The following is a 24182-nucleotide window of genomic DNA, read 5'->3' on the forward strand; positions in this document are numbered from 1 at the left end:
CTCTCTTCGGGTTAAAGCGAGCTGTAGTTACCTTATTCATCCACATGTATTTATTGTATTTGGGCCCTACGTTGTGTCTTCAAGGAGCAACACCTGTGTGACGTTGTGCTAGTGCAGCTGTGTCACAGTCCAATTTAATTCCCCCACAGCTGGAGGGAAAACCTTTGATTTTAGATTTCCGACCCCGGGGTCGTCGTCCTGTGATGTCTCGGGTCACGGAGACGAGAGAGGAGAGGCAGCTGGCGAGCAAGTTGTTTATGGATAAAATAAATGTTCAAAAACTCTGTAAATGCAATAAAATAAATAAATAATATGTATCCACTCCTGAGTGTAGTGTTGTATGTGTTTTATATGCTTTCAGAGAGGATTGTGTACACAACACTGTTTTAAATTATATGCATGAATACATTTATGATTTTCTTTATAAGAATGTATTGCAGGGAGACATTTATACGGTTGAGATGTATAAATAAATAACACACCTCTGTGTCGGTGTGTGTAGATTTATTAATTCAATATTTTCCCACTTCACCGTCCCATTTAACCAGCGAGGCATGCATATCATATCTCATCGGTGGCTCGGTCGTGATTTTACTTTTTGACATTTACTTATTGATTTTTTAAAAGTCTTCAAGAAAATCCACTCGGCTTCTTACCCGTTACTTTTTTACCCCCTTATTGTTTTACCCCACCACTGTTATTTCCGTTGAGTCATATAATAACCACCAATTATGTATCACTCAGCATTACTTATTTTGCCGGTAATACCAGATATATGAAGAAGAGGAAGGTGTGCAGACAGAGGAAGCTCGCGCTGCGTTCTCACTCCTCTCTTACAGATGTGCCGGTTTGATCTCTGCACTTATGACGGCTCATATTTAATAACATATTTAGAGATCTTTGATCCTCCTGCAATTATTTGCCTACCGAAAGAGTGTGAAAAGATCACACATAACCTTTTTGACATTTAAAAAAAGCTGTCTGCATAAGCATACTAATTATAATAATATATATATATGTATATTAAGCAGAATAGAAGTAGTTAGGGCTGCGTGCGTTTCCATTAATTATCTGAGTTTCTTATATTTCCACCTTTTTGTAAACATCTGGATCCCCTAGCACAGTGGTTCTCAAATGGGGATAGTAAAGGCACACCAGGGGGTAGGTGAAGTAAAAATAGAAATATTTAAAATTAGCATCAATTAAAAAAAACTGGAAAAATATTCATTTAATAAATATTTAATAAAATATAAGTGGAAGTTACTTTAACCTGCTGGAAATTCACTTTGGTCACTGCCTTGAGTATATATTTAGTTTATTCAGAATATTTAGTATTTGTATTTAGTATTGTATTTAGTGTTTTTCTTTATCTTTTATTTTTTATTAATGCTCTAATGTGCACCCGCTGCTGTGCTCCTGACATTTCCCCACTGTGGGACGAATAAAGGAATCTCTAATCTTATCTAATGTTCAACTGAATTTGATATATTCTATAAATCAAATGAGAGACGTGTGGCCCATCACTGTGTGTCGTGTTTTTTTACAACACTATTCCCACAGGCGGAACATCACTCTAGCAACTCGATTTCTTTAGCTTCGTAACGGACGATTAATTGATCGTAATGGGAGTGTTCCTATTTTTTGTAGTTTTAACTCTCGACAGTTCAGGATCATTTGCAGTTATTATTGCGCGTGAATCTCCTCGCCGGTCACCGACACGGCGACCTTTCACGGAGCGAACGAGGCGCTGCATCGCTGTCGCTTTGAGAGGACAGAGTGCATTGTGGGAGGGCTTCTTCTCAAAGGCACGCGCTGTCGGCGCAACCTACATTAATACACAGAGTTTGTATCGCACATAAGCACCTAGATCTAAGCAAATGAAGAAATATAACAAGTGTCAACAATGGCAGGGCCTTTGTTTACTTTAGTTTATTCACTGGATCCGCGTTAGCTAACGCCTTAGCGGCCGCTAATCTTCCTGGAGTCCACAGAAAGGACAACAAGTAATCCATACACACATGTAATACATACACACATGTACGTACGTACATGCCAAACATGATGTGAAATAAATGGTTAAAATACATACAAACAGAATAATTAATACATTAATAAAGTGCAGTAGAGGACCAGGATGTATCGTGAGCAGCACGTCAGTAATTCATGAAGGAGGTAATATAAAGTGGTTAATGGCCTTTAAATGCTTTTTAAATGACAAATTATTCCCTGTATGAGATAAAAATATGAGAGAGTAAATACCAAGAATTAATTGCACGAAAAATAGCGACATTTGAGGAGGTTTGTTCTTGGGGTTTGAGGATTACATCAAGTGACCTAAACGACACACAAATATCTAAAATAATGGTTCTTAAAGGGTTCTTTAAAAGGCTTTGTGGTTCTACGAAGAACCGTCACCTACTGAAGAACCATTGTTTCATTTGAGACACCATTATTGGTTCTTTGAAGAACTCTTTAAGGAAATGGTTCATTACAGAACCCTGGTTTGAAAGGTTCTGTGTCGGACCATTTGTTCAGGTTCTTTGAGACACCGTTCTCTAAAGAACCCTTGAAAGGTTTTACCATGTTTTGAAGGTTCTTTGAGGCACCGTTATAGGTTCTTTGATGAACTCTTTAAAGAAATGGTTCTTTACAGAACCCTGGTTTGAAAGGTTCTTTGTAGAACCAGACATGGTGCCTTAGATAACCCATTTGTTTTAAGGCTCTTTGAGGCACCTTTATAGGTTCTTTGATGAACTATTTCAGGAAATGTTCTCTAAAGAACCCTGGGTTGAAAGGTTTTACCATGGTTTGAAGGTTCTTTGAGGAACCTTTATAGGTTCTTTGATGAACTATTTCAGGAAGTGTTCTTAAAAAAAACCTGGTTTGAAAGGTTCTTTGTGGAACCAGAAAAGGTGCCTTAAAGAACCATGTTTTTAAGGTTCTTTGAGGCACCTTTATATGTTATTTGAAGGACTCTTTAAGGAAATTGTTCCTTAAAGAACCCTGGTTTGAAAGGTTCTGTGTGGAACCAGACATGGTTCCTCTATGGCATCACTCTGAAGAACCATTGTCGGTTCCAGATGGACCTTCATGTGTGTGTGTGGCGTTCCTTGTGTGGCGGTTACGTCGGTTTACTTGTGTATTGTAACTGATTGAAGTCCTTTGTTTACTCTCCTGTCGGTGGGGCAATACGTGTTGCGCAACGCCACCGTGTGTTTTATTCAGAGAGAACGGCAACTCAAGGAGGCGGAGTCACACAACCCTCAGCTGACGGGGTGACAGCCAGGAGGATGACACCCTGTAAACATGGGCGTTAGAGGATTCACTTGTGAACGATCACAAACACGACGTGCAGTCAGCAGCCCACCGCAGAGCCAGAACACCCCCCCCCCTCCTCCTCCTCCTCCTCCTCCTCCTCCTGAGTGATGTTATTGATACCCGTGGTCAGCATCTTCACAGAACAATCAAATAGCTGGCCGGTGATGATCATCCGGAGACGTTGAGACGAGGAGCAGGCCGTGGTCTGTCTGGCCAGATGGATGCTTCCCACACACACTTTGGCTGTTTATTTATAATTATTTATTTTTTATATATAGCTATACAGCCGCTCCGGCATCAGCTTGATTTGGCTCTTGGGGATTGAAGTGTTTGGATATGTAGTTTGGGTTTACAGGATTGTGTTGCTGTAATCCTTCTGGTGGATTTGAAGTGATTTGATTGGCTGTGGGCTCAAGTTGTCACGCTCCAGTTGTTTTATCTGATATTCAAATAAACACATTAAAAGAGGAAGAAACCCCCTTTGAGAAGCAGGAATTGATGATTTTTGTTCTCCCTCCTCATTGAGTTTTTTCCCGCTCATTTATCCCGGTTGTTCCTCTAATAACTCTTCAGCTGCCGGTGCGGCCCCTGGAGCAGCCGGTCTGAGCCGGTGGCTCCGGTGAGGGCCCCCCCGGTGGGGAGTGGGGGGGGGGGGGGCCGGCGTCTGCATGAATGTGCATCGCTGTGCAGAAAGAGGAGCGGCGGCGAGCGAGGCCGATGCGCACTCGGCATTATTCCCGGGCGCCTGTGTGTCACGGCTGCTGCTCGAGAACTCGATGAGAACTCGATGACACCGCGGTGACGCGCGGCGATGATGTCGCCCGGCGAGGTAACGGGGGCCCAGATCCTCCCGCGCGGCGGCGGCCACCGGGGAGGCTGCGGCTCGGCGGTGCAGGTTAATGATTTCCCCCTCAGTGAACTGGATGTGGAATAATCCTGTAAGAGGGAAGAATAGCGGATCAGAACCCCTCAGGACTCTCACCCCCTCCCCCCCCCGCCTCCTCCTTCTCTTCCATCCCTGTCTTTCCATCCCTCCCTCCATCCCTCGTTGTGTCTGTAGCATCTGCTGGTGCTCGCCAGTGTCGGAGCGGGGGTGGGGACTTTTCTGTCGCCACACTGTGTGCGTGTGTGTGTGTGTGTGTGTGTGTGTGTGTGTGTGTGTGTGTGTGTGTGTAGGTGTGTGTGTGTGTGTGTGTGCTATATGAAATACAAATACAGAGCGTGGGTGTTTGCATGAGGATGCGCCTGCGAGCCTCGCTGTGCACGGTGATGGTTGTGTGTGTGTGTGTGTGGTTGTGTGTGTGTGGTTGTGTGTGTGTGTGTGTGTGTGTGTGTGGGTGTGTGTGGTTGTGTGTGTGTGTGTGTGTGTGTGTGTGTGTGTGTGGTTGTGCGTTGCGCTCATTACACCAGACTGAGAGCACATGTGGGCACAGAGGGAGGAACAAAAGTGTGTGTGTGGGGGAGGAGGAGGAGGAGGGGGGAGGAGGGGGCCTCGTCTGCCACACCCGGCCCGCTTGCTTCCTCCTTCCCTCCCTCTCTCTCTCCCTTTCTCCCTCTCTCTTTCTCTCTCTCTCCCTCTCCATCTCTCTCTCTCCCTCTCCATCTCTCTCTCCCTCTCCCTCTCTCTATCTCTCTCCCTCTCTCCATCTCTCTCTCCCTCCCTCTCTCTCTCTCTCTCCCTCTCCTCCTTTGCTCTTCTAGTCTATCTGCTAGTGTTTCCATGAGAACAGAGCGCTCTGGGTATGGGGGGGCGGGGGGGGGGAGGTTGAGGGTGTGGGGAGGGTGACGTGTCCTAAGAGCACAGTGTGCGTGCACGTGTGCGTGTGTGTGTGTGTGTGTGTGTGTGTGTGTGTGTGTGTGTGTGAGAGATTGTGCGCATGTGTGTGCATCACTGCTCTCTTTCACACGTCTCTCCTGGCTGGAGATTCTCGCGGCTGTGCCAGAAAACATGCTTTTTGGCATCGCCATGGCGATGTGGACGCAGAGCATCACAGGCTGGTATCTGTGATCAGAGATCCGGATGAGTGTGTGACACGCGGTCCGAGAGGGAGGAGGCCACTTCCACCAGAGAGCTTCTTCTTGCAATCAAAAATGAAAGAAAAAAAGAAATAATGTGTTTTTATGTGTAAGGGGCGGGGATTAAACAGAGAGGTAGTGGTCGCTTTGGGAGACGATAAGCAAATTTAAAAAAAAGATGCATCAGAGGAAATGTGTGAGGCATCCAGTCAGTCATTAGCAAGAGCCTTTCTTTTTTTAGGGTGGGGCCGCATGTTTTGCTGGAGTCAGGCTGCGAGAGAGGAGGAAGAGGAGGAGGGTGGGAAGATGTAGAAGAGAGGACTGCTGATCTAAAAGAGGTGGAGGGAGGGCTCCATCACTATGAGCAAGAGGAGGAGGAGAAAGAGAGAGGGGGGGGGGGTAGTGTGAAGAGAAGAGGGGAGGAGAGACGGGAAGGGAGGGGTTTAAAGGTTGGGCTTGTAGTCATTGTCAGGCATCGAGTAAAAGAGAGAGAGAGAGAGAGAAAGAGAGAGAGAGAGAGAGGGAGGTGCACCCAGGCAGACCGAGTGAAGAGCGCGTGTGTGGAAACTAGGATGAGTAAATGCACTGGGCGGCTTAGCTGGTGATACAGCCAGAGAGAGAGAGAGAGAGTGTGTGTGTGCACGAAAGCAAGAGAGAGCGAGAGAGGGTGAGAGAGAAGAAGTGAAAGGGAAGAAATAAGGGAAGAAAGAAGCAGAGAAGAAAAGAGGGAGGATACAACCACTACAACTATGCTGTGCTGCTTAAGAAGAACCAAACAGGTACTACTGCACCTCCATACTTCTTCTTCTTCTTCTTCTTCAAAATGATTTCAATTCAAAACTCTGAACTTTGTAACTGTTTCTGGGGGGTTTTGTACTCAGGGTGCTCGAGGAGAGATTAGAGGAAATGTGGGTGTAATTTGCTTTGATTTAGGGTGGTGGTGGGTGGGTGGGGTGGGGGTGGGGGGGGGGGCTTGAAGTCTACCCACGGAGCCAAGACACGCCTAGTTAATGTGATTATCCCGCATGAATGGATGTCGCCACAATGCCTCCCGACCTCACACTACTGTACTCGCAGACTGAGACACGAGGCGTGTCACTGGATCTCGGGCGACCCCCCCCCCCCGACCCCACTGATATTGATCATGCACTTGAAAAAAAAAAAAAAGTGAAAGATTATGAGGGGAGGCACTTGCTAGATTCCGTATTGTCCCTGAACTCCTCTGCTGTTAATGTTGATTCACATTAATGTGTCCCCCCTATTCCTGATGCCTTCAATGGGGCTCTTGGCATTATGTGTTACTACAGAAATGGGAGAAGTAGATTTCCACACAGAGGAAAAAAAAGGAAAAAAAAGGGTGGGGTACGGATGGAGCGAGAGCCTCGGGGGACTACAACGGGAATAAATGAGTGTAAATGGATTATCATAGCCCTCCAGCTTGATGAGTGCACGCTGCCAAGTGATGGTGTGCTATGAAGTGTGCACTCAGTTAAAGGGTGTGGAAGGCTGGCCGGTACCCGCGGCTGTCGGGCCAGAGAACTGGAGGAGGGAAAAAAGAGAGAAGGTGGGTCTAGTGGAGAAGAAGGTGGAACCCTCCTCTGCTTCATTCTGAATTTCAACCGCTATATCATGATTTTTCCGTGTGTGTGTGTGTGTGTGTGTGTGTGTGGCTGCTATCTCAGACTGATTGTGATTGTAATCTGACTCGTCGCAACACACTGGATTCTGATGCCACTTGATTGCTTCTTGAATGTTAGCCGGGATGAGTCATAATAACGCTGGTCGGGGAGGAGAGAGAGAGAGAGAGAGAGGGATGAGAGAAAGGAAGCAAGGCTTGCCACTTCGAGAAAAAAAGGCATGCAGGATGCTGAGAGGGTTCAGGCGGGGTGGAGTGTATAGGTGGTGCACATGGGGGTAGATGGAGGGGATGGGCTGTGGGGGGAGGGAGGGGAGGTGGGTGGAGGGGAGGGGGGTGGATAGGTTTAAAAAAAAGGGAGGTATAGAGCAAAATGGAATCTGGTATGCAGAGAAATAGAGGTGATAAAAGAAGAAGAAAAAAGGATTGAGACATGGGAGGGAGGTTTTCAATGTATGGGGGGAAGGTAGGGAGGAGGCAGTAAAGGCAAAGAGGGAACTGAATGGCAGGGAGGGTGGTGGTGGTGGAGGAGGAGGATGACGGCTGGAGGGGCGCAAAGGTGGAGAAAGATCACCAAAAAAAGGAAAGGAAGCCGGCTTGCTGCAGCCATGTGGGTGAGGCACCGGCTTCTCCCACAGAGCGCCACGCAGCCGTCGCCTCGAGCTGGCGCGTTTCACGAAGGGAGGGGGGGGAGGGGCTATACGAGCACTCATCCTCCGGCTTTTTCGAGGCGCAGAGGCGTGAATTAATCCAGAGAGAGACGGCGAAGGTGTTCACGGACCGGCGAGCAGAGCGCACCGGGGTCTGTGAACGCGGCGCGGTGGAGCGCTAAGTGCTTTCGCAACATCTTCACCGATGGGAGTGGCTCCCGGGCACTTTGTTTCTGAGTGTGTGTGTGTGCCCCCCCCCCCCCCCCCCCATGGGGCCCTCCAGCTTTACATCCTCGCAGTGCTCAGTCGTTTGGCGGGGGGGGGGGGGGGGGTGTCTCATCGTGAACACGTGGGTCCGCCATTTCTCCCCCGAAAGCCGAGCCTTCAAACCCCGACCATGTGCTGCCCTCTTCTCCAACTCCGACCCAACCCTAGTTCTCCTCCCGTCTTGCCCCCCCCCCACACACTTTATAACCTTGAGCCTCAATCATTCTAGTCCGAAATCAAGACCCCGGTGCGCTACTCCCTCAGACGTGATGATTTCCTCTCGTACTGTGTGCCCGGCTCCATCCACAGCCCCTATTTTCCAGATCCTGCCTCCACTTGCCCATCTCCTCATTCCTACTGCCTCTGCCCTCGCCCCCCCCCCCTGCCCCCGAGGAGACCATGTGGCTATTGCGGAGCCTTTGTTCAAAGCCGAGAGTCGGTGTAATTGAATTAAAGGCTGCTCCCGAGGATGTAATGACGCCGGGCATATGGCCGCTTATTAGTCGCCGCGAAGAAACAGTGCGTCCTCTAACATCGCTCATAAAATTCACCGTCAAAGGAGCGAGAGAGAGAGAGAGAGAGGGGGGGAGAGATGGCGAGCGGGGGGCTGTGGTATAGTCACCACCTGAGCCCCCCTCTCCTCATCTGCAGGAGATAGCGGCTAAAAGGGTGTGGTGCTCTGCTCGGCTCGGCTGTGTCTGTGCGTGTGTGTGTGTGTGAGGGAGAGAGAGAATGAGTGGGAAGCAGTTTGCTCAGCGAGAAAGAGAGTGAACGATGGCAGAGAGAGAGAGAGAGAAAGAAAGAGACGGAGATCGACGGAGCAGCCAGTCTCGGCTCTCCGGTGTCTGGATGCTTCCTGCAGGAGAGCAGCAGACAGCCATCGAGAGGTGTCACCGCAGGACGCACGGCCGGCTGATGTTAGATCTGGCTTTGGGGAAGTGTGGTAATATGACTGATGTTTGGCGTTATTCTTATTGAAATCAGCCGATGCACTTAATCAGTGATCAATCCCTCGGTTTGTGACTTGGATGTAATGGATTCCTCATTTGCACCTGCAAACTCTATTAATTATGCAAATAATACCTTTAATATTTCCCCTCCCCCTCTTGCTAGGGGCAATCGATCCAAACGCTGGGCGGAGCGGAGAGGTGAAGAAGGGGGAGGAGTCTCGTGCAACAAATAAAAAGGATTGAAAAAATGTAAAAAGCTAACATGATTATAATGCTGCGTGAGCGAGTGGTCCAACCACCGTGAACCCCACAGCTTCAGCATCTCTTAGCCCGGTTCTCCCCCCCCCCCCCCCAACCCCCCATCTCCTGAAACAAGTCCCTAACACCGGCAACGAGGCGGTGGCGAAAGGTGGCGAATCGGGGGATGGTATGTGTGTGTGTGTGTGTGGTTATGGATCAGTCGAACAGGCCATTGACTCTCGGGTGTGGTTCTCACGGCCGCCGATGGCCACCCGAGGACGGAGGCGGACGGGGAGAGGACACGCGAGCTCGGCCGTTTATCACCTTCGCCGACGACGCTCTCGTCTCTAGAGACGCTAACCCGTTAGCTCACGTAGCTACATCCTACTTTTAGAACTGCGGGATTGCACAACAGGTTATTTCCCATAATGCACTCCTTTTATGTTTCAATCATTCCCCTTTTAAGAGCCATTTTAAGTGGTTAACATAGTGTATCCGTGGCAACCATGCGGGGCCACGTTCAAGTTATTTGATGAACCTGATAACGCAAATATATTCCTCCGCCGCAGGTTGCTCCGGGGGAAGAGTTTGAACAGCGGGAGGAAGGGGAAAGCGCGCCTTCGGGAGAGGCCTCGCTGTATTTATGAATGGAAACATGAAATAGCGCCTGCAGGAGGGTTCAGGTAGCAGTCAGGAAACGCTGCTTAGATAACACGCCGTTTTTTTAAACGCGGCCACTATCACGGCCGGCGACCACATCGCTCATCACATCACGATAAGTTCCGTTATGGTCAGAGAATCTCGGCGCAGCACTTTTCGGGGCGAAATATCAATAATTCAAGCGGACGATGCTCGATAGTGGCGGTCGAACCGGTGACGCCGATCTCTCTCATTCCGAGTTACGGAAATATGAGAAATATGAGATCACCTGGCACTCTGCTGGCATTTTATTACATCTGCACTGGAACACGCCCAAAAATCTCTAAAGTGTATGACATACCCCCCTCTCGTTCTAATAATGATGTCATACCCCCCCCCCCCCCATATTCCCAAACACCCTCATCCATCGCTTTCTCTTCCTCTCTCTCTGACTCACTGTTTGCAGCGAGTAAGTAATTCTATTTAGAGTTAAGTGCTTAGGTCATTTTTTGGGGTGTGTGTGGAGGGGGGGGGGGGGGGTGGATTTTAAAGTACCCATGAGATCAGACATAGTAAAAAGCCCAAGAAGAAACCAGAGCGTCTTATTAAGAGCGGAAGGGTGTGCCGAGATGAAGCGTGGTTTCGTTTCCACATGTCTTGCTCCAGTTTTTTTCTCACACTTAGCGGCGGATTGTTAAGTAAACATCGGCGGCTCATGTTTTAAACATAAATCACTATTATTTGGAGGCGCAGCCGAGCGCTATCGGGTTGTATTTTTTTCTTCTTTTATTTATTCTTTTTATTGCATTGCACAAAATTGCTCCTGGAAAAAAAAAAGACAGCCTTTGTTAAGAACCGCAGGATTTACACCCTGAACCCTGAGGGGATGGCATGTGAATATAAAAAAGAAAAGAAAAGGGTGGAGGAGGAGGAGGAGGAGGAGGAGGTGAGTATATAGCGACACAGCTGCACCTTGGCCTCTGCTCCAATATTGGACTGACAGGCCGGCCCTGAAGATGAAGACGTGTCGGTTCAGGGGCCCTCCGGCTCTTAAATCATGTCAGATGCCACATGGCGCAGTCCCAAGTCAAAACCCTCAGATCCAATACAACGACGCCGTGAGAGGCGGCGGGGATCGGGAGATAGACGGATAGACAGTCTTGAAAAAACATTTCCACTCAAATTAACTGACCTTCAAGAAGATGCTACTGCTCTACGGTTGACATAGACCGCCAGTATTGATACATATAAACCCCATGACCCCCCCTTTTGGCTCTGAAATCCTGCCCCTGCATCGCACACAGCTCCTCCTTAGCCATGCTGATTGCCCCGCCTGATTTACGAGTGCCCCCCCCCCCCCCCCCCCCCCGAGAGGTTTGGGTGCACTGCCAATCAGGGTGACATATAGCCCTTCGTAGCACCAACCGGCAGACAGCGCCGTGATGAGTTAGCACTCCGGTTGTCAAGGTAACCCATTTGACTGTTGGGGGGGGCAGCTCGTTCCCTAGCAGCCGGAGAGGGAGCGGTAAGGAAAAAAAAGCAACCGGGGGCCCGGAGGCCGGCGGGATCGGCTCGTTATTTTCGGAGAAAGAGTCTCACATATTTAATGTATGCATTTTTTTCTTCTTCTGGTGACACTTTTTGAAGATCTCATGAGCAGCGAATCCACGACATCAGTGATAATTTCTACATTTGAGTTGAATTGGTTCACCGCATCCATTTCTTTTGGGCACTAGTATTAAGGAGACAATATCAGCGTTGTGTCTGGATCATAAAACCGTTTAGTAACGTCGGTCCCGCACCAAACGCCAGTGTATACAAATTTATGATGTGGAGACAATCCTCACACACATCTCAGTGTTCTCTCGACTGGCAATGACACTAAATCACCTCCTATCAGCACATGACGTGATCTAATTCAGGAGATCCGCCACCGTTGGCCAATAAATCACTGGATCCGGACAAAGACTTAATACATGGAAGGACATGAACACGAGATCCCAACGTGTTTTTCATATCCTTATCATTTGGCTAACTGATGAACTGCATCCTCTTTGATCGATTTGTGTTCGCTTCATGTTCACATTCATTTTTAAAAGCTTTTGATTGCTTTGAATATTTGTTTTCCTTGATTTGTTTGCCTCCTCATTTTCAATGTACCGATTAATTTTTTGTTTGCCGCTTTCAGTGCCCGTCATTCAATTCCTTTATTTGATTTGATTTGTTTTCATTAGATTTATATGACTCATAGCACAACCCACTATTTGACGGACAGCTATGGACCCGGTTACAGAAGGTAATAGCACGGAACCCCGTTCAATATATTCAGTGTGCACTGTCCTCTTCCTAACCCTGTTCCTCACCTAGTCTCAAGTCTAAACTAGTCCTCTTCCTAACCCTGTTCCTCATCCAGTCTCAAGTCTAAACTCGTCCTCTTCCTAACCCTGTTCCTCATCCAGTCTCAAGTCTAAACTAGTCCTCTTCCTAACCCTGTTCCTCACCTAGTCTCAAGTCTAAACCAGTCCTCTTCCTAACCCTGTTCCTCACCTAGTCTCAAGTCTAAACCAGTGCTCTTCCTAACCCTGTTCCTCATCCAGTCTCAAGTCTAAACTAGTCCTCTTCCTAACCCTGTTCCTCACCTAGTCTCAAGTCTAAACCAGTCCTCTTCCTAACCCTGTTCCTCACCTAGTCTCAAGTCTAAACTAGTCCTCTTCCTAACCCTGTTCCTCACCTAGTCTCAAGTCTAAACCAGTGCTCTTCCTAACCCTGTTCCTCATCCAGTCTCAAGTCTAAACTAGTCCTCTTCCTAACCCTGTTCCTCACCTAGTCTCAAGTCTAAACCAGTGCTCTTCCTAACCCTGTTCCTCATCCAGTCTCAAGTCTAAACTAGTCCTCTTCCTAACCCTGTTCCTCACCTAGTCTCAAGTCTAAACCAGTCCTCTTCCTAACCCTGTTCCTCACCTAGTCTCAAGTCTAAACTAGTCCTCTTCCTAACCCTAATCCTCATCCAGTCTCAAATCTAAGCCAGTCCTGAAACCCTAACCCAACTCTTCTAAAACTCTCCAGTAATGGCTACCAGTGCATACATCCACGAGTTAACTCATGAACCCGTCTCACACCCTGTACGTATGTCTTTTTCTGACTGTCCTTTCAATTCAATCCAAACTGAACTTCTGATCATCCTCGAGCTGCAGATCCCCACAATAGCGGGATTAGAACCAGTACTTCCCCTTGCCGGTTTCCCAGTGGACCTGCTTGCCAGTTTACGGTTAACGGTAACTTGCTGTCCTTTCTTTCGGCTCGCAGGTGGACAAGAACGAGGAGGCGGACCAGAAGATTGAGCAAGATGGCACCACCAACAAACCCGAGGACAAGGCCCACAAAGCCGCCACCAAAATACAGGCCAGCTTCCGCGGACACATAACTCGGAAAAAGATGAAAGACGGAGAGGAAGACAAGGAGGGAGACAGTCCTGCTGCCGCGGAGGAGGCGACGGAGGCAGGAGAGGAGGCCAAGAAAGCCGAGGGAGAGGAGGCACCCGCAAAGGAGGAGAAAGCCGCAACCGAGGAGACCAAGAAGGAGGAGGAGACGAGCCAAGCCAAAAGCCCGGTGGCCGACAAGCCGGCCAATTCTCCGGCTGCTGCTGCGGCCTCTCCTGTGGGCGCCGCCGCCGCCGCCGCAACGTCTCCCGTAGCGGCAGCGCCACCGGCTGCCGCCGCCGCCGCCGCCGCCGCCTCACCCACGGCCGCCACGGCGCCCTCCGAGTCCCCGAAAGAGGAGCCAAAGGCGGAGGAGAAAGTGGAGGAGAAGCCCAAAGAGGTGGAGGCCCCGGCGGCGGCAGCCAAGAGTCCCACAGCAGCCACAGCTGAGGAGAAGAAGGAGGAAGAGGAGAGCGAAGAGAAAAAGGAGGCCAGACAAGCCGAAGTGCCTGCTGCGGTCAACCCGACAGCTGAGAAGGAGGAGCCTAACCAAACTAAAGATAAACAAGGTATGCAGATTGCACAAAAGCTTTTCACTTTCATTAAATACAGTAGGACTCATTGCATGCACACAGGGTGTAGGACCTGCCAGAAGGTTCTCCAGATCTTCCAGATAACATTGCATAACATTTGTTCTCTGGCAAAAATAACCCCAGACACACTCACCTATCAAAAAGCAATCATTCACTGAAATAAAAAACGAATAACTGGCAATAGGGAAGCTTTTCAGAAGTGTGCTTGGCAGGTAGTCTTTGGGATTTTAATATCTTTGACAGTTCCCCACCGTTCACCGCTTAACACGCAGCTCAATATCAGATCAGACAGTTTAGTATCTCCGCTTTTACGAGATGGAAACCCCAGGCTAAAGAGGCGGGGTTGTACGATGGTCCTATCTTGAGAAGGAGCAGAGTTATTGTTCAGGTTGCATCGTTGGCTTAATGAGAACGCATCATGTTATGAGAGTCATAAAGGCTCATGAACATCTCAGATAGCTTCATATGGATTTAATTTCATTCGATCAATATCAATATCTGTGCTCAGCTATTAGACCGACATCCATTTATGGAGACGACGTAAACCGGAGAAGGAACCGGAAGGCCATGGCATTACGATCACGCTGATAAAACAAAAGTCTGGATATGAACTTGTGTTTTCTGGTCCAAGGACTCTCAGACTAGGTCAGTCAGGTGGTTAATGGAGCGTGCTCAGTCTGGAAGAAGAACTACATCGAAACTAGGTCAGCAGCGCTGTCTCCCCGTTGTCATAGTTACCACCTCGATGGGATAACAGGTGTTCTGATTCCGTTGAATGATTAATGAACCATACCGGTCACGATCCGCACTGGGGAGGCCCGTCACAAACTAACGACGCTTGGCACACAGCGGCTGATTGAGAATTAACCGCGGGGGCCACAATCTGCTTTACCGACAGCAAATTCATATTTAATAATTATGTGGGACTTTGTTAATGGTGCAATGTGTACCAAAACAGGCCTTTTTAGTTATATGAATATATGCAAAATAGGCGGAATAAAACAGCTGAAACTGCCATTTTGTGATCTTAGAAACATGTAAGGTTAAGTTGAGTTCGCCATCTTTGTGTAAGTGAGGGCTGTGAGGCTCGAGTAACGTGGTGAGAAATTAGATGAGCAGAAGAAAGAAACGAGAATACAACTTGGATTTCCGTTCGTCCTCGCCGGATCACGTTGCCGTAGTTACACAGCCTGTGACTGGGGGTTCGTGTGGGCTAAATGCAAGTAGCTCGAAGCTAGTTAGCTTAAAGGTCCTACTCCTGGAGCGGTCATAAAGTACTTCACTGGTGGCGGGGGGAGCATGAAAAGAGAAATATAACCCTGTGTACCTTTAATGTGATTAACAAGCCCTCCAGATGCCGCTCTACTCCTGGTCCCAACTAGCCGCCGCAGAGACTAACTACTGAAGCTAAGCTCTGGTATCACAAGACAAGACGGGGCGGGCCGCAGCTAGCTGCTACAATTCATAGCAAATGATATTTAAAGACAGAATATTTTCATGGAAAGTGCAACACAAGCTAACTATCAGACATTGTAAGTAGGCCTATGCTCTTAAATTAAGGCAGGATGTCATTGGTAGCTAGCTAGCTGGCTCATTTCTTTAGATATCTCTGAAACACAATACAGAGGGTCTGTATCTTTTTAATTAAGACAAAACAAGTTGTGTTCAAAATAATGATGATAGAAGGCGGGTCCAGGGCTTCCAGTTCTTCTTTATTCACTAAACTTCTTAATTCAGGCTCTGAAGTCTGAGAAATGATGCGCTTTCGCTTCGTGAATTGGGTGAAATCCCATTTGCATCACACAGTTGGGTGGCTGTGGAGCGTTCTCATGTCCGTCATACTTTACCTTATTATCTCTTACCTCTTAGCCTGCTGTCTGGAGTCACACACACACATTAGCACACACGCACACACATGACTCCATCATCCCAACTCTCCTTCACAATGATGTCACTTTTTGATGTCTCCTCTTTCTATGAAAGGAGTATGAGCTCATCGGGGTATGAGATCAGGCAAGGACTCTTAATAAATTAATTATAGGCTTGGTCAGAACCAACAATATATCTAAGAATCCCAATAAATTATATCCCATATACTGTATGACAGGTTTTGTATTTATTAATTTTGCAGACTGTAGACATACCATATTAATAATTTATCAGCGGCAAAATAGCATTCTGCAAAATATTAAGAAAAAATATATATATATATATATATGAAGCATCGGCGCTATATTACTCAACGGACCGGATGAGTGAAGACGAAGTGATGTATCATGGCTGGTTATTCAGCGGTGTTGTTACAGAGCGGTGCATCGTGGGCATCACGCGCTATTCGATGTGACGGCCGAGTTGCCGCTTGTTTAGCGTTGTGATGTCAGTTCAAATGCCTCACGGGTCCATTAGGAGCACTCTCTTCCTTTATTATTTACACGGCCGACGTGGGACTTCTTCAGACGTCAGGTTGTAGCTGCTGACTGACACGCTTCTCTCATCGACTGAGGTCCACGTCTCCAGAACAACGTGGAGTTGAAGTTTTCCTCTGTGTTTTCAAGCCACCATTTTTTATGCTTTTTGAAACGTTGGCATAAAATACTCTATATGCTCCATGCAGACAATCTTCTGAGCTGAAATATTTTAAGAAAATTATATATATACAGGACTGTCTCAGAAAATTAGAATATTGTGATAAAGTTCTTTATTTTCTGTAATGCAATTAAAAAAACAAAAATGTCATGCATTCTGGATTCATTACAAATCAACTGAAATATTGCAAGCCTTTTATTCTTTTAATATTGCTGATTATGGCTTACAGCTTAAGAAAACTCTAAAATCCTATCTCATAAAATTTTAATATTTCCTCAGACCAAGTAAAAAAAGATTTATAACAGCTGAGTGTTTGTCAAGGCTCAGGAAACCCTTGCAGGTGTTTCGAGTTAATTAGACAATTCAAGTGATTTGTTTAATACCCTACTAGTATACTTTTTCATGATATTCTAATATTTAGAGATAGGATATTTGAGTTTTCTTAAGCTGTAAGCCATAATCAGCAATAAATCAGAATAAAAGGCTTGCAATATTTCAGTTGATTTGTAATGAATCCAGAATGCATGACATTTTTGTTTTTTTAATTGCATTACAGAAAATAAAGAACTTCATCACAATATTCTAATTTTCTGAGACAGTCCTGTATATATATATATATTTTTTAACATATTTTAAATATATTGAATTATTACTATAATATATAATATATATATATATATATCTTTTCTGAGCTGAAATATTTTGAAAAAGATATATTTATACATATAATACTTTTATATATTTATTTATATATTTTTACATATTTTATAAATATTATTAATATATATTTATTTATATATATATATATATTATATTCTTTCTGAGCTGAAATATCTTAAACAGCTGATATGTGAAATCTTTGATGCTCAGTGTGTCAGAATGTTCAGATTTTAAACATAAGAACTTTATTATTCCACCTTTAATGCGTGTCTCCCCCAACTCATCTCATTTCCCTACTCCCTCTTTTGTCTTCTTCTCTCTCCCCCCCCCCCCCCCCCCCCCCCTTCCACACCCAGATGCTGCAGAGGAGTCTAAAGCAGAGGAGGCCGCTCCGGAGGGCACCGGGTCCAAGGATGACTAAGAGGCAAAGTCTCACCTGAAGAAATGCAGAATTCAGAATATGAAGAATAACACAAAAATCTAAAAAAGGTTGCTCTTTGCCTTCCCAGTGTGAAGGCAGTCCGTTTCTATTTGTTTGTCATTTTTTGTGTGGCAATGATTTTACTCATGTCGGGGGAGTTTCCAGCGTTACGTTTTTTGGCTCAAGCTAATATGAGGAAGTGGGGATGATGATGATGATGATGATGATGAGAGTGATGAGAATGATGATGATGATGACGGTTGTTATTGATTCTGAAAAAAATATTCTTATCTTGATGACGAAGACGTCGACGGGTTGTTGTTGATAATGGAGAAGAAAAAAAGATTGTTACCTTGATGATTAAGAGAATGAGCAGGAGGATGTGATTTGATCTCCACTCTCTATTAAAATAAGTGAAATCAGTCGTGGAATGAAGGCTCCCAACTGGATATATTGACACGTTTAAAAATGCATTGTGAATGCAGCACACTTTATTTGCATTTCAATGCACTTTATCCAAAACACATTTTGCAAATAAAATCTGTATAACTTCTGAGTAAATGCACGCACAAAAAAACACCAAAAAAACAACAACAACCCGGTTTAAAAAAATGCAACTCTACGTTTTTCGACACCGCAAAGAAAGGCGACGCACTGACACGTCGGATGGAGAATAGAATGTATCATTAAATGTGTGACACTTCCAGTTGGGCAGCTTTATCCTGAATCCATAACCCACACACACACAGGACAAGACTATTAGTCCTTCTCTATTCTGCTTGAGTCTTTCAAGCTTGGTTTACACCCCTTTTACAAACTCACATTTACAGTAAAGGACCTGCTGCCATTTAAATGACATAAGCATATAATAAATCTAAAAGTCAGCTCTGGTATTGGTGTAACTGGCTCTTACATGACTATTTGTGTTCTGACAACCAACACGTGAGAACAGTAGCATGAACCATCGAACCAGATGCATGATGGGAACTCTCCCTCTGAGAGGAACTTTTTTCGCAGTCACAAAAAATTTAAGAGGTGTGGTGGCTTCTTTTTGATGTCTTTGGTGTTGTTATGACAGTTTATATGAATTGGAAGAAGAAAAAAAAAATTCAGAATGAAATTAAAAAAATGCACTGATGTTACGCAAAAAAAATTAAATAAAAAGATGAAAAAAAGTAAAAAGAAAGATCAAACAAAAAAATACTTTTTTTCTCCCATGTTCCAGTGAGTGCAATGTCCAGTTTCAACCGTATCAAAGGAGTTCAAACTTGTGAGAAAAAAATATGAACAAATTCAAATGGTTTCAATGTCTGTTTTCAAAATAAAGCAAATGTGCCAATTATCACCATAAACTGTGGAGTTTGTTGAAAGCAGAGTTTACAGTTCGCAGAATCAAAATGTAAAAGTATTTGTACAACTTAAGATGTCGATGTCATGCACCACACATCCTTTAAAAGGGCTTAAGTACTTAGGGACACAAGCTTATCATTTGAAAAACATAAGTAAACTCTATTTTAGACACACTTGATGACACCAGGCGACACCTGATGGGGCATTATTTAGGGTTCTCAAGGCATAATGTCGCATCCGGGTTTCTGGAGTACTCCAAATACACGATTATGACTCGTGCATATTTTGATACACCCAAATCCTCTATTTTGATTTTATGAATGTTATCATTTAGAGAGACATCCTGAGAAACTTGAACCTTCTTAACTCAGAGAATCATACACCATAACAGCTCAAACCCACAAGACCGCCAGGGATTTAACCAGTACAAAGCAAAAGTGGGGAATGAGACAAACAGGATTTAAATACACAGGTGGAAAAAAAATCAAGGACCGGGCAGCCAATCACAGGGACAGGAAGTGCAGGGAAACAAGAGGACATGAGGGACTTCAAATTAAGACAGGACACAATACACAAACACTCCAGATCAAGGAGTTGAAATGGGACCCGGGCGACTTCTGCATATCTCTAAGTAAACAACATTAAATAAATAGCACCAAATACAATCCTCAGTCTCACAAAAAAGTTGTGGACTCTCCCTTTTTTGACATTCATGGTCACAACCTCTTCTTAAAACCCTTGGTTTCATAAGTTAGCGGTCCCAAACTCTGCAGGCGGGATCCGATCAAACCAGGCGGCGGGTTACAGGCGAGGGCCCATGCTGAAAAGGTTCGGCTCACTTTATTTGTTATGTCATATACTGGGACTTTTTTTTTTGGCATACTACTATTTTTTATGACACTTTTATTGGATCCTTTACTATGAATTTTGAGATTTGTTAAAGAAATTATTCATGACACTGGACTATAACGTTTTTCACTTTTCGTGACTTTCTTCTGACTTTTTCATAACTTTTTTTAGAGTAAAACATTTCCCCGACACATTCTACTGTAATCTTCCTCGACATACCATATGATGACTTCTTTTCGACATTGTATATTGACTGTTTTGACTGTTTCATTTTTAACGATAAATTAAAAAAAAGTAACATCTTCTTTCATCCACCAAAAAACAACAACATTTAACCTAATTTCCTTTCCTTTCCATCCCTTTGCTTACCTTTGACAACTTCCCTTCATATCCAAAGTCGGAGGCTGTCGGAGTGATGACGTAGGTGATTGTGTCGTCACGCTGCCGGATCCGACAACACGGCGGGCGCATAAGCTGGTTCGTTGCGACATCTTGTGGTAAAATAAGGTACTGCAGCAGTTCCCACGATAGCACGGTGCACATTTTTATTATCCCTGTGACGTATGGTTGTATTTCTCACACTTTCCAAAAGGACAAAAGGTCTTCCAAGTCGAATACAACAATACATATATTCTTTTATTTGCGTGTTACATGGTGATAAACACCAAGCCATCTCCAGAAAAAGGTTGCTCCTCAAGTCACATTCAAATACAGAACACTGAATTCAACTTGAACCTTCTTAACTCAGAGAATCATACACCATAACAGCTCAAACCCACAAGACCGCCAGGGATTTAACCAGTACAAAGCAAAAGTGGGGAATGAGACAAACAGGATTTAAATACACAGGTGGAAAAAAATCAAGGACCGGGCAGCCAATCACAGGGACAGGAAGTGCAGGGAAACAAGAGGACATGAGGGACTTCAAATTAAGACAGGACACAATACACAAACACTCCAGATCAAGGAGTTGAAATGGGACCCGGGCGACTTCTGCATATCTCTAAGTAAACAACATTAAATAAATAGCACCAAATACAATCCTCAGTCTCACAAAAAAGTTGTGGACTCTCCCTTTTTTGACATTCATGGTCACAACCTCTTCTTAAAACCCTTGGTTTCATAAGTTAGCGGTCCCAAACTCTGCAGGCGGGATCCGATCAAACCAGGCGGCGGGTTACAGGCGAGGGCCCATGCTGAAAAGGTTCGGCTCACTTTATTTGTTATGTCATATACTGGGACTTTTTTTTTTGGCACACTACTATTTTTTATGACACTTTTATTGGATCCTTTACTATGAATTTTGAGATTTGTTAAAGAAATTATTCATGACACTGGACTATAACGTTTTTCACTTTTCGTGACTTTCTTCTGACTTTTTCATAACTTTTTTTAGAGTAAAACATTTCCCCGACACATTCTACTGTAATCTTCCTCGACATACCATATGATGACTTCTTTTCGACATTGTATATTGACTGTTTTGACTGTTTCATTTTTAACGATATATTTAAAAAAAGTAACATCTTCTTTCATCCACCAAAAAACAACAACATTTAACCTAATTTCCTTTCCTTTCCATCCCTTTGCTTACCTTTGACAACTTCCCTTCTTATCCAAAGTCGGAGGCTGTCGGAGTGATGACGTAGGTGATTGTGTCGTCACGCTGCCGGATCCGACAACACGGCGGGCGCATAAGCTGGTTCGTTGCGACATCTTGTGGTAAAATAAGGTACTGCAGCAGTTCCCACGATAGCACGGTGCACATTTTTATTATCCCTGTGACGTATGGTTGTATTTCTCACACTTTCCAAAAGGACAAAAGGTCTTCCAAGTCGAATACAACAACACATATATTCTTTTATTTGCGTGTTACATGGTGATAAACACCAAGCCATCTCCAGAAAAAGGTTGCTCCTCAAGTCACATTCAAATACAGAACACTGAATTCAAACCACTTTATTTTGTGTTATGAACATTTTCTCATATTCCTTTATTACATATCTTCTTCTTTTTTTTAAGAAACGGACTGCAATTACCATATGCCATAAGAAAGTAAAGTAAAACAAAAATGGGACAATAATCCACGATCTTGCGTCCCTGTGGCAAAGGGATGGCGGGATGGGGTACAAATGTGATCGTTACATTAACCGTTGAAATCTTTAAATTTTGAGTTGTATAAACATGATCTTATGGATTTGCTGACTTTACAACATTCTAGTGTAGAAACATCACACTGCATATATAAACAGAGGAGGGAAAGGAAAATAAAAACATAATCTAAACCAGTGGTCCCCAAACTAAGGCCCGCCTCCACATTTGGCCCGGCCCCCTGAACAATACCAGAGACGCATTATGAGTTTTTTTTTCCAGTCTGGCCACGCAAATCCTAGACTAGCCCCTGTCAAATAGAATGTGTGAAGATCCCGGAAAGGGTTATTAATATTTGGTTATGTGTGGCTTTCTGGGAAACAATAAATGTTTACATTTAGGCACCCCTGCGATCGTCACACTTTTTCTGTTACAAAGTGACCCCGCCCCCATCAGAGAAGGGAAACGTTTTGTGGCCCTCACAGGAAAAAGTTTGGGGACCCCTGATCTAAACTCAGAAGGTTACTATTATAACCATAGCTCAACGGAAAGTAAAAAGTTAGCTATTTGTCCAACTCTTTCACGTATCTCATGCCTCAGGTAGGTTATTAATAACAATCAGAATCAGAACCATGAGTGAACACGCACACACATAAGCCAGTGTTTGTACAGTGAAGTGATGGTTATGTTTTTGAGGCAATGCTGAATAGTAAATTAGCTGTTTCTACGGTCCTCGGTAGATAGCCGGTTCTCTCTAGAGTGGGGTTGGTGCTGGCGGTTGGTCTCTCTATGAGCAATAAAAGGACAATATTCCTTATTTATTAGTCCTTTATGGATAAGACAGAGCTCCATGGCTTTTACACAACTGTACATTGTATCATTCAATGCTCATTGGCTGCTTTTAACCCGCATGGACACACTTGGACGTCTACTTTGAGGGTGAAAAATCTCCTGAATGGTAGAAGTTCAAACACTGAGTGTCAATATTCTCATTCCTTTAAAATATACGATTCCTCTTCTCGTCACGCGGTGTCCGAGCAGGTTAAAATAAATGCTTGGCACACTTTGGAGATATTCGACCCTGCTCTGGTATTCTGGCAAGGGTTTTCCCACCGGCCCCCCAAAAAGAATTGTCTGAGAGCTTGCCAGCTTTGCACTGCCCTGAGGTTTTTATATTTTTTATTATTTATGCGACAAATACAGTAGTGAGAGAGAGAGAGACAGACTTACTGAAATAGACCTGCAGCACAGACCACACTCATGCAAACCGATCATTTTTTTCTCAACGCATCACTCATGTCTTACTAAGCAGATCACTCTAAACTCCTCATTACGATCTAGCCGGATAGCTAAAAAGCGAGGGGGGGGGGGGGGGAAGAAAGAAAGAGAGTCTGCGGGAAAAATAATGTCGTAAGTAGAAAAAACATCAGGAGTCTAGTAAAACCACAGCGTCAAAGTGGACACAGCAGAGCGGTTCAGTCGTAGAAAACCAATAAAAAAAGCGGGGGTGACACGGTGACTTATCCCGACTGAGAAATCAGATTGTGAGATATTGTGTGATACAGATGTATCAGAGACTTGGTTTTGAACCGGTGGGATGATTCTGCCGTCTCCGGGTTTCCGTGCACTGCTCCGCTTCTACCGTCGTCCCCCCACGTCGAACACAACGACCGGATCAGTGTTACCGACACTACACAAGTTCACACGGCTAACGGAACTTTCAGAAGCATTTACAGATGATGAAAAAACACCTGGGAGAATTTCTTTAATGTATGACAAGGATGACATTGATTTACACGTGTGTGTGTGTTTTACAGAACCGGCCCGTTAGAGCGCCGGGGTACCGCGGTATCGGTCGCCTTACAACAGGTCAAGACGACAATGGCAAAAAGGCGGCTAACAGTAGCACCAGTTTTTCAGAAATGACCTTTCGGGGCTCTTTCTCCCGATTTTTTGAAAAGTTTCTTCTTCTTTTTACAAAATAAGTGACACACGTAGTATTAATTTGACCTTTTTTTGTCCGTGAAGGAATATCCATCCCGTGATTGGTGAGAAAATGAGCTGTTACGCAATGGTGTTATTTCGTTAAAGATGGCCGCCGAGCGGACTGAGCGTTCAATCTTCATTTGCTTGCTGCTCTCAGATTGAATTCCTGCTATCTCAGCATAATATTCCATTCTCTAAAACATCATATACGCCAGCGAGCACTTGTATTATCTCAATGATAGGTATAATAATAACTGCACAAAACTATCTTGTTTTTATGCTTAAAAAAAGAGAGAAATAAATGCTCTAATGGGCTTCGGTTCACGTTGGTAGAGCAGGGTCGCCAGTTCAAGAGATCTACGAGTTAATTACCCTCAACAATTTGCTACCCTATTCAGAAACATGGACACGTAAAATTTGACTTTTTTTCATATAGTATAAGGACATTGGATTGAAGTATATATATATATATACACACAACTAAAATGGTAATGAGGTAAAGACGAAGAAA

The 24182-nt window shown here is 44.8% G+C and overlaps 2 protein-coding genes across 4 annotated transcripts in view; one reads left to right on the forward strand and one right to left on the reverse strand.

Annotated features, from left to right (window-relative positions):
* The first annotated feature begins 5931 nt into the window (after positions 1–5931).
* On the forward strand, positions 5932–18741 carry gap43 (growth associated protein 43). The gene is made up of 3 exons (XM_056441328.1): positions 5932–6113; positions 13023–13704; positions 17331–18741. The coding sequence occupies exons 1-3, from the start codon at positions 6084–6086 to the stop codon at positions 17393–17395; spliced, it is 777 nt and encodes a 258-aa protein (XP_056297303.1). The 5' UTR covers positions 5932–6083; the 3' UTR covers positions 17396–18741.
* A 2688-nt stretch (positions 18742–21429) lies between these two features.
* Positions 21430–24182, reverse strand: part of lsamp (limbic system associated membrane protein) — a 579644-nt gene continuing 576891 nt past the window's right edge. For all 3 annotated transcript variants that reach the window (XM_056442006.1, XM_056442005.1, XM_056442004.1), the window contains one exon: positions 21430–24182. This exon is cut by the window's right edge and continues 1257 nt beyond it. The gene's annotated coding sequence lies outside the window, so the exon portion shown is untranslated.

This window comes from Pseudoliparis swirei, chromosome 20 (genome assembly GCF_029220125.1).
Source record: "Pseudoliparis swirei isolate HS2019 ecotype Mariana Trench chromosome 20, NWPU_hadal_v1, whole genome shotgun sequence".
Lineage (NCBI taxonomy): Eukaryota > Metazoa > Chordata > Actinopteri > Perciformes > Liparidae > Pseudoliparis > Pseudoliparis swirei.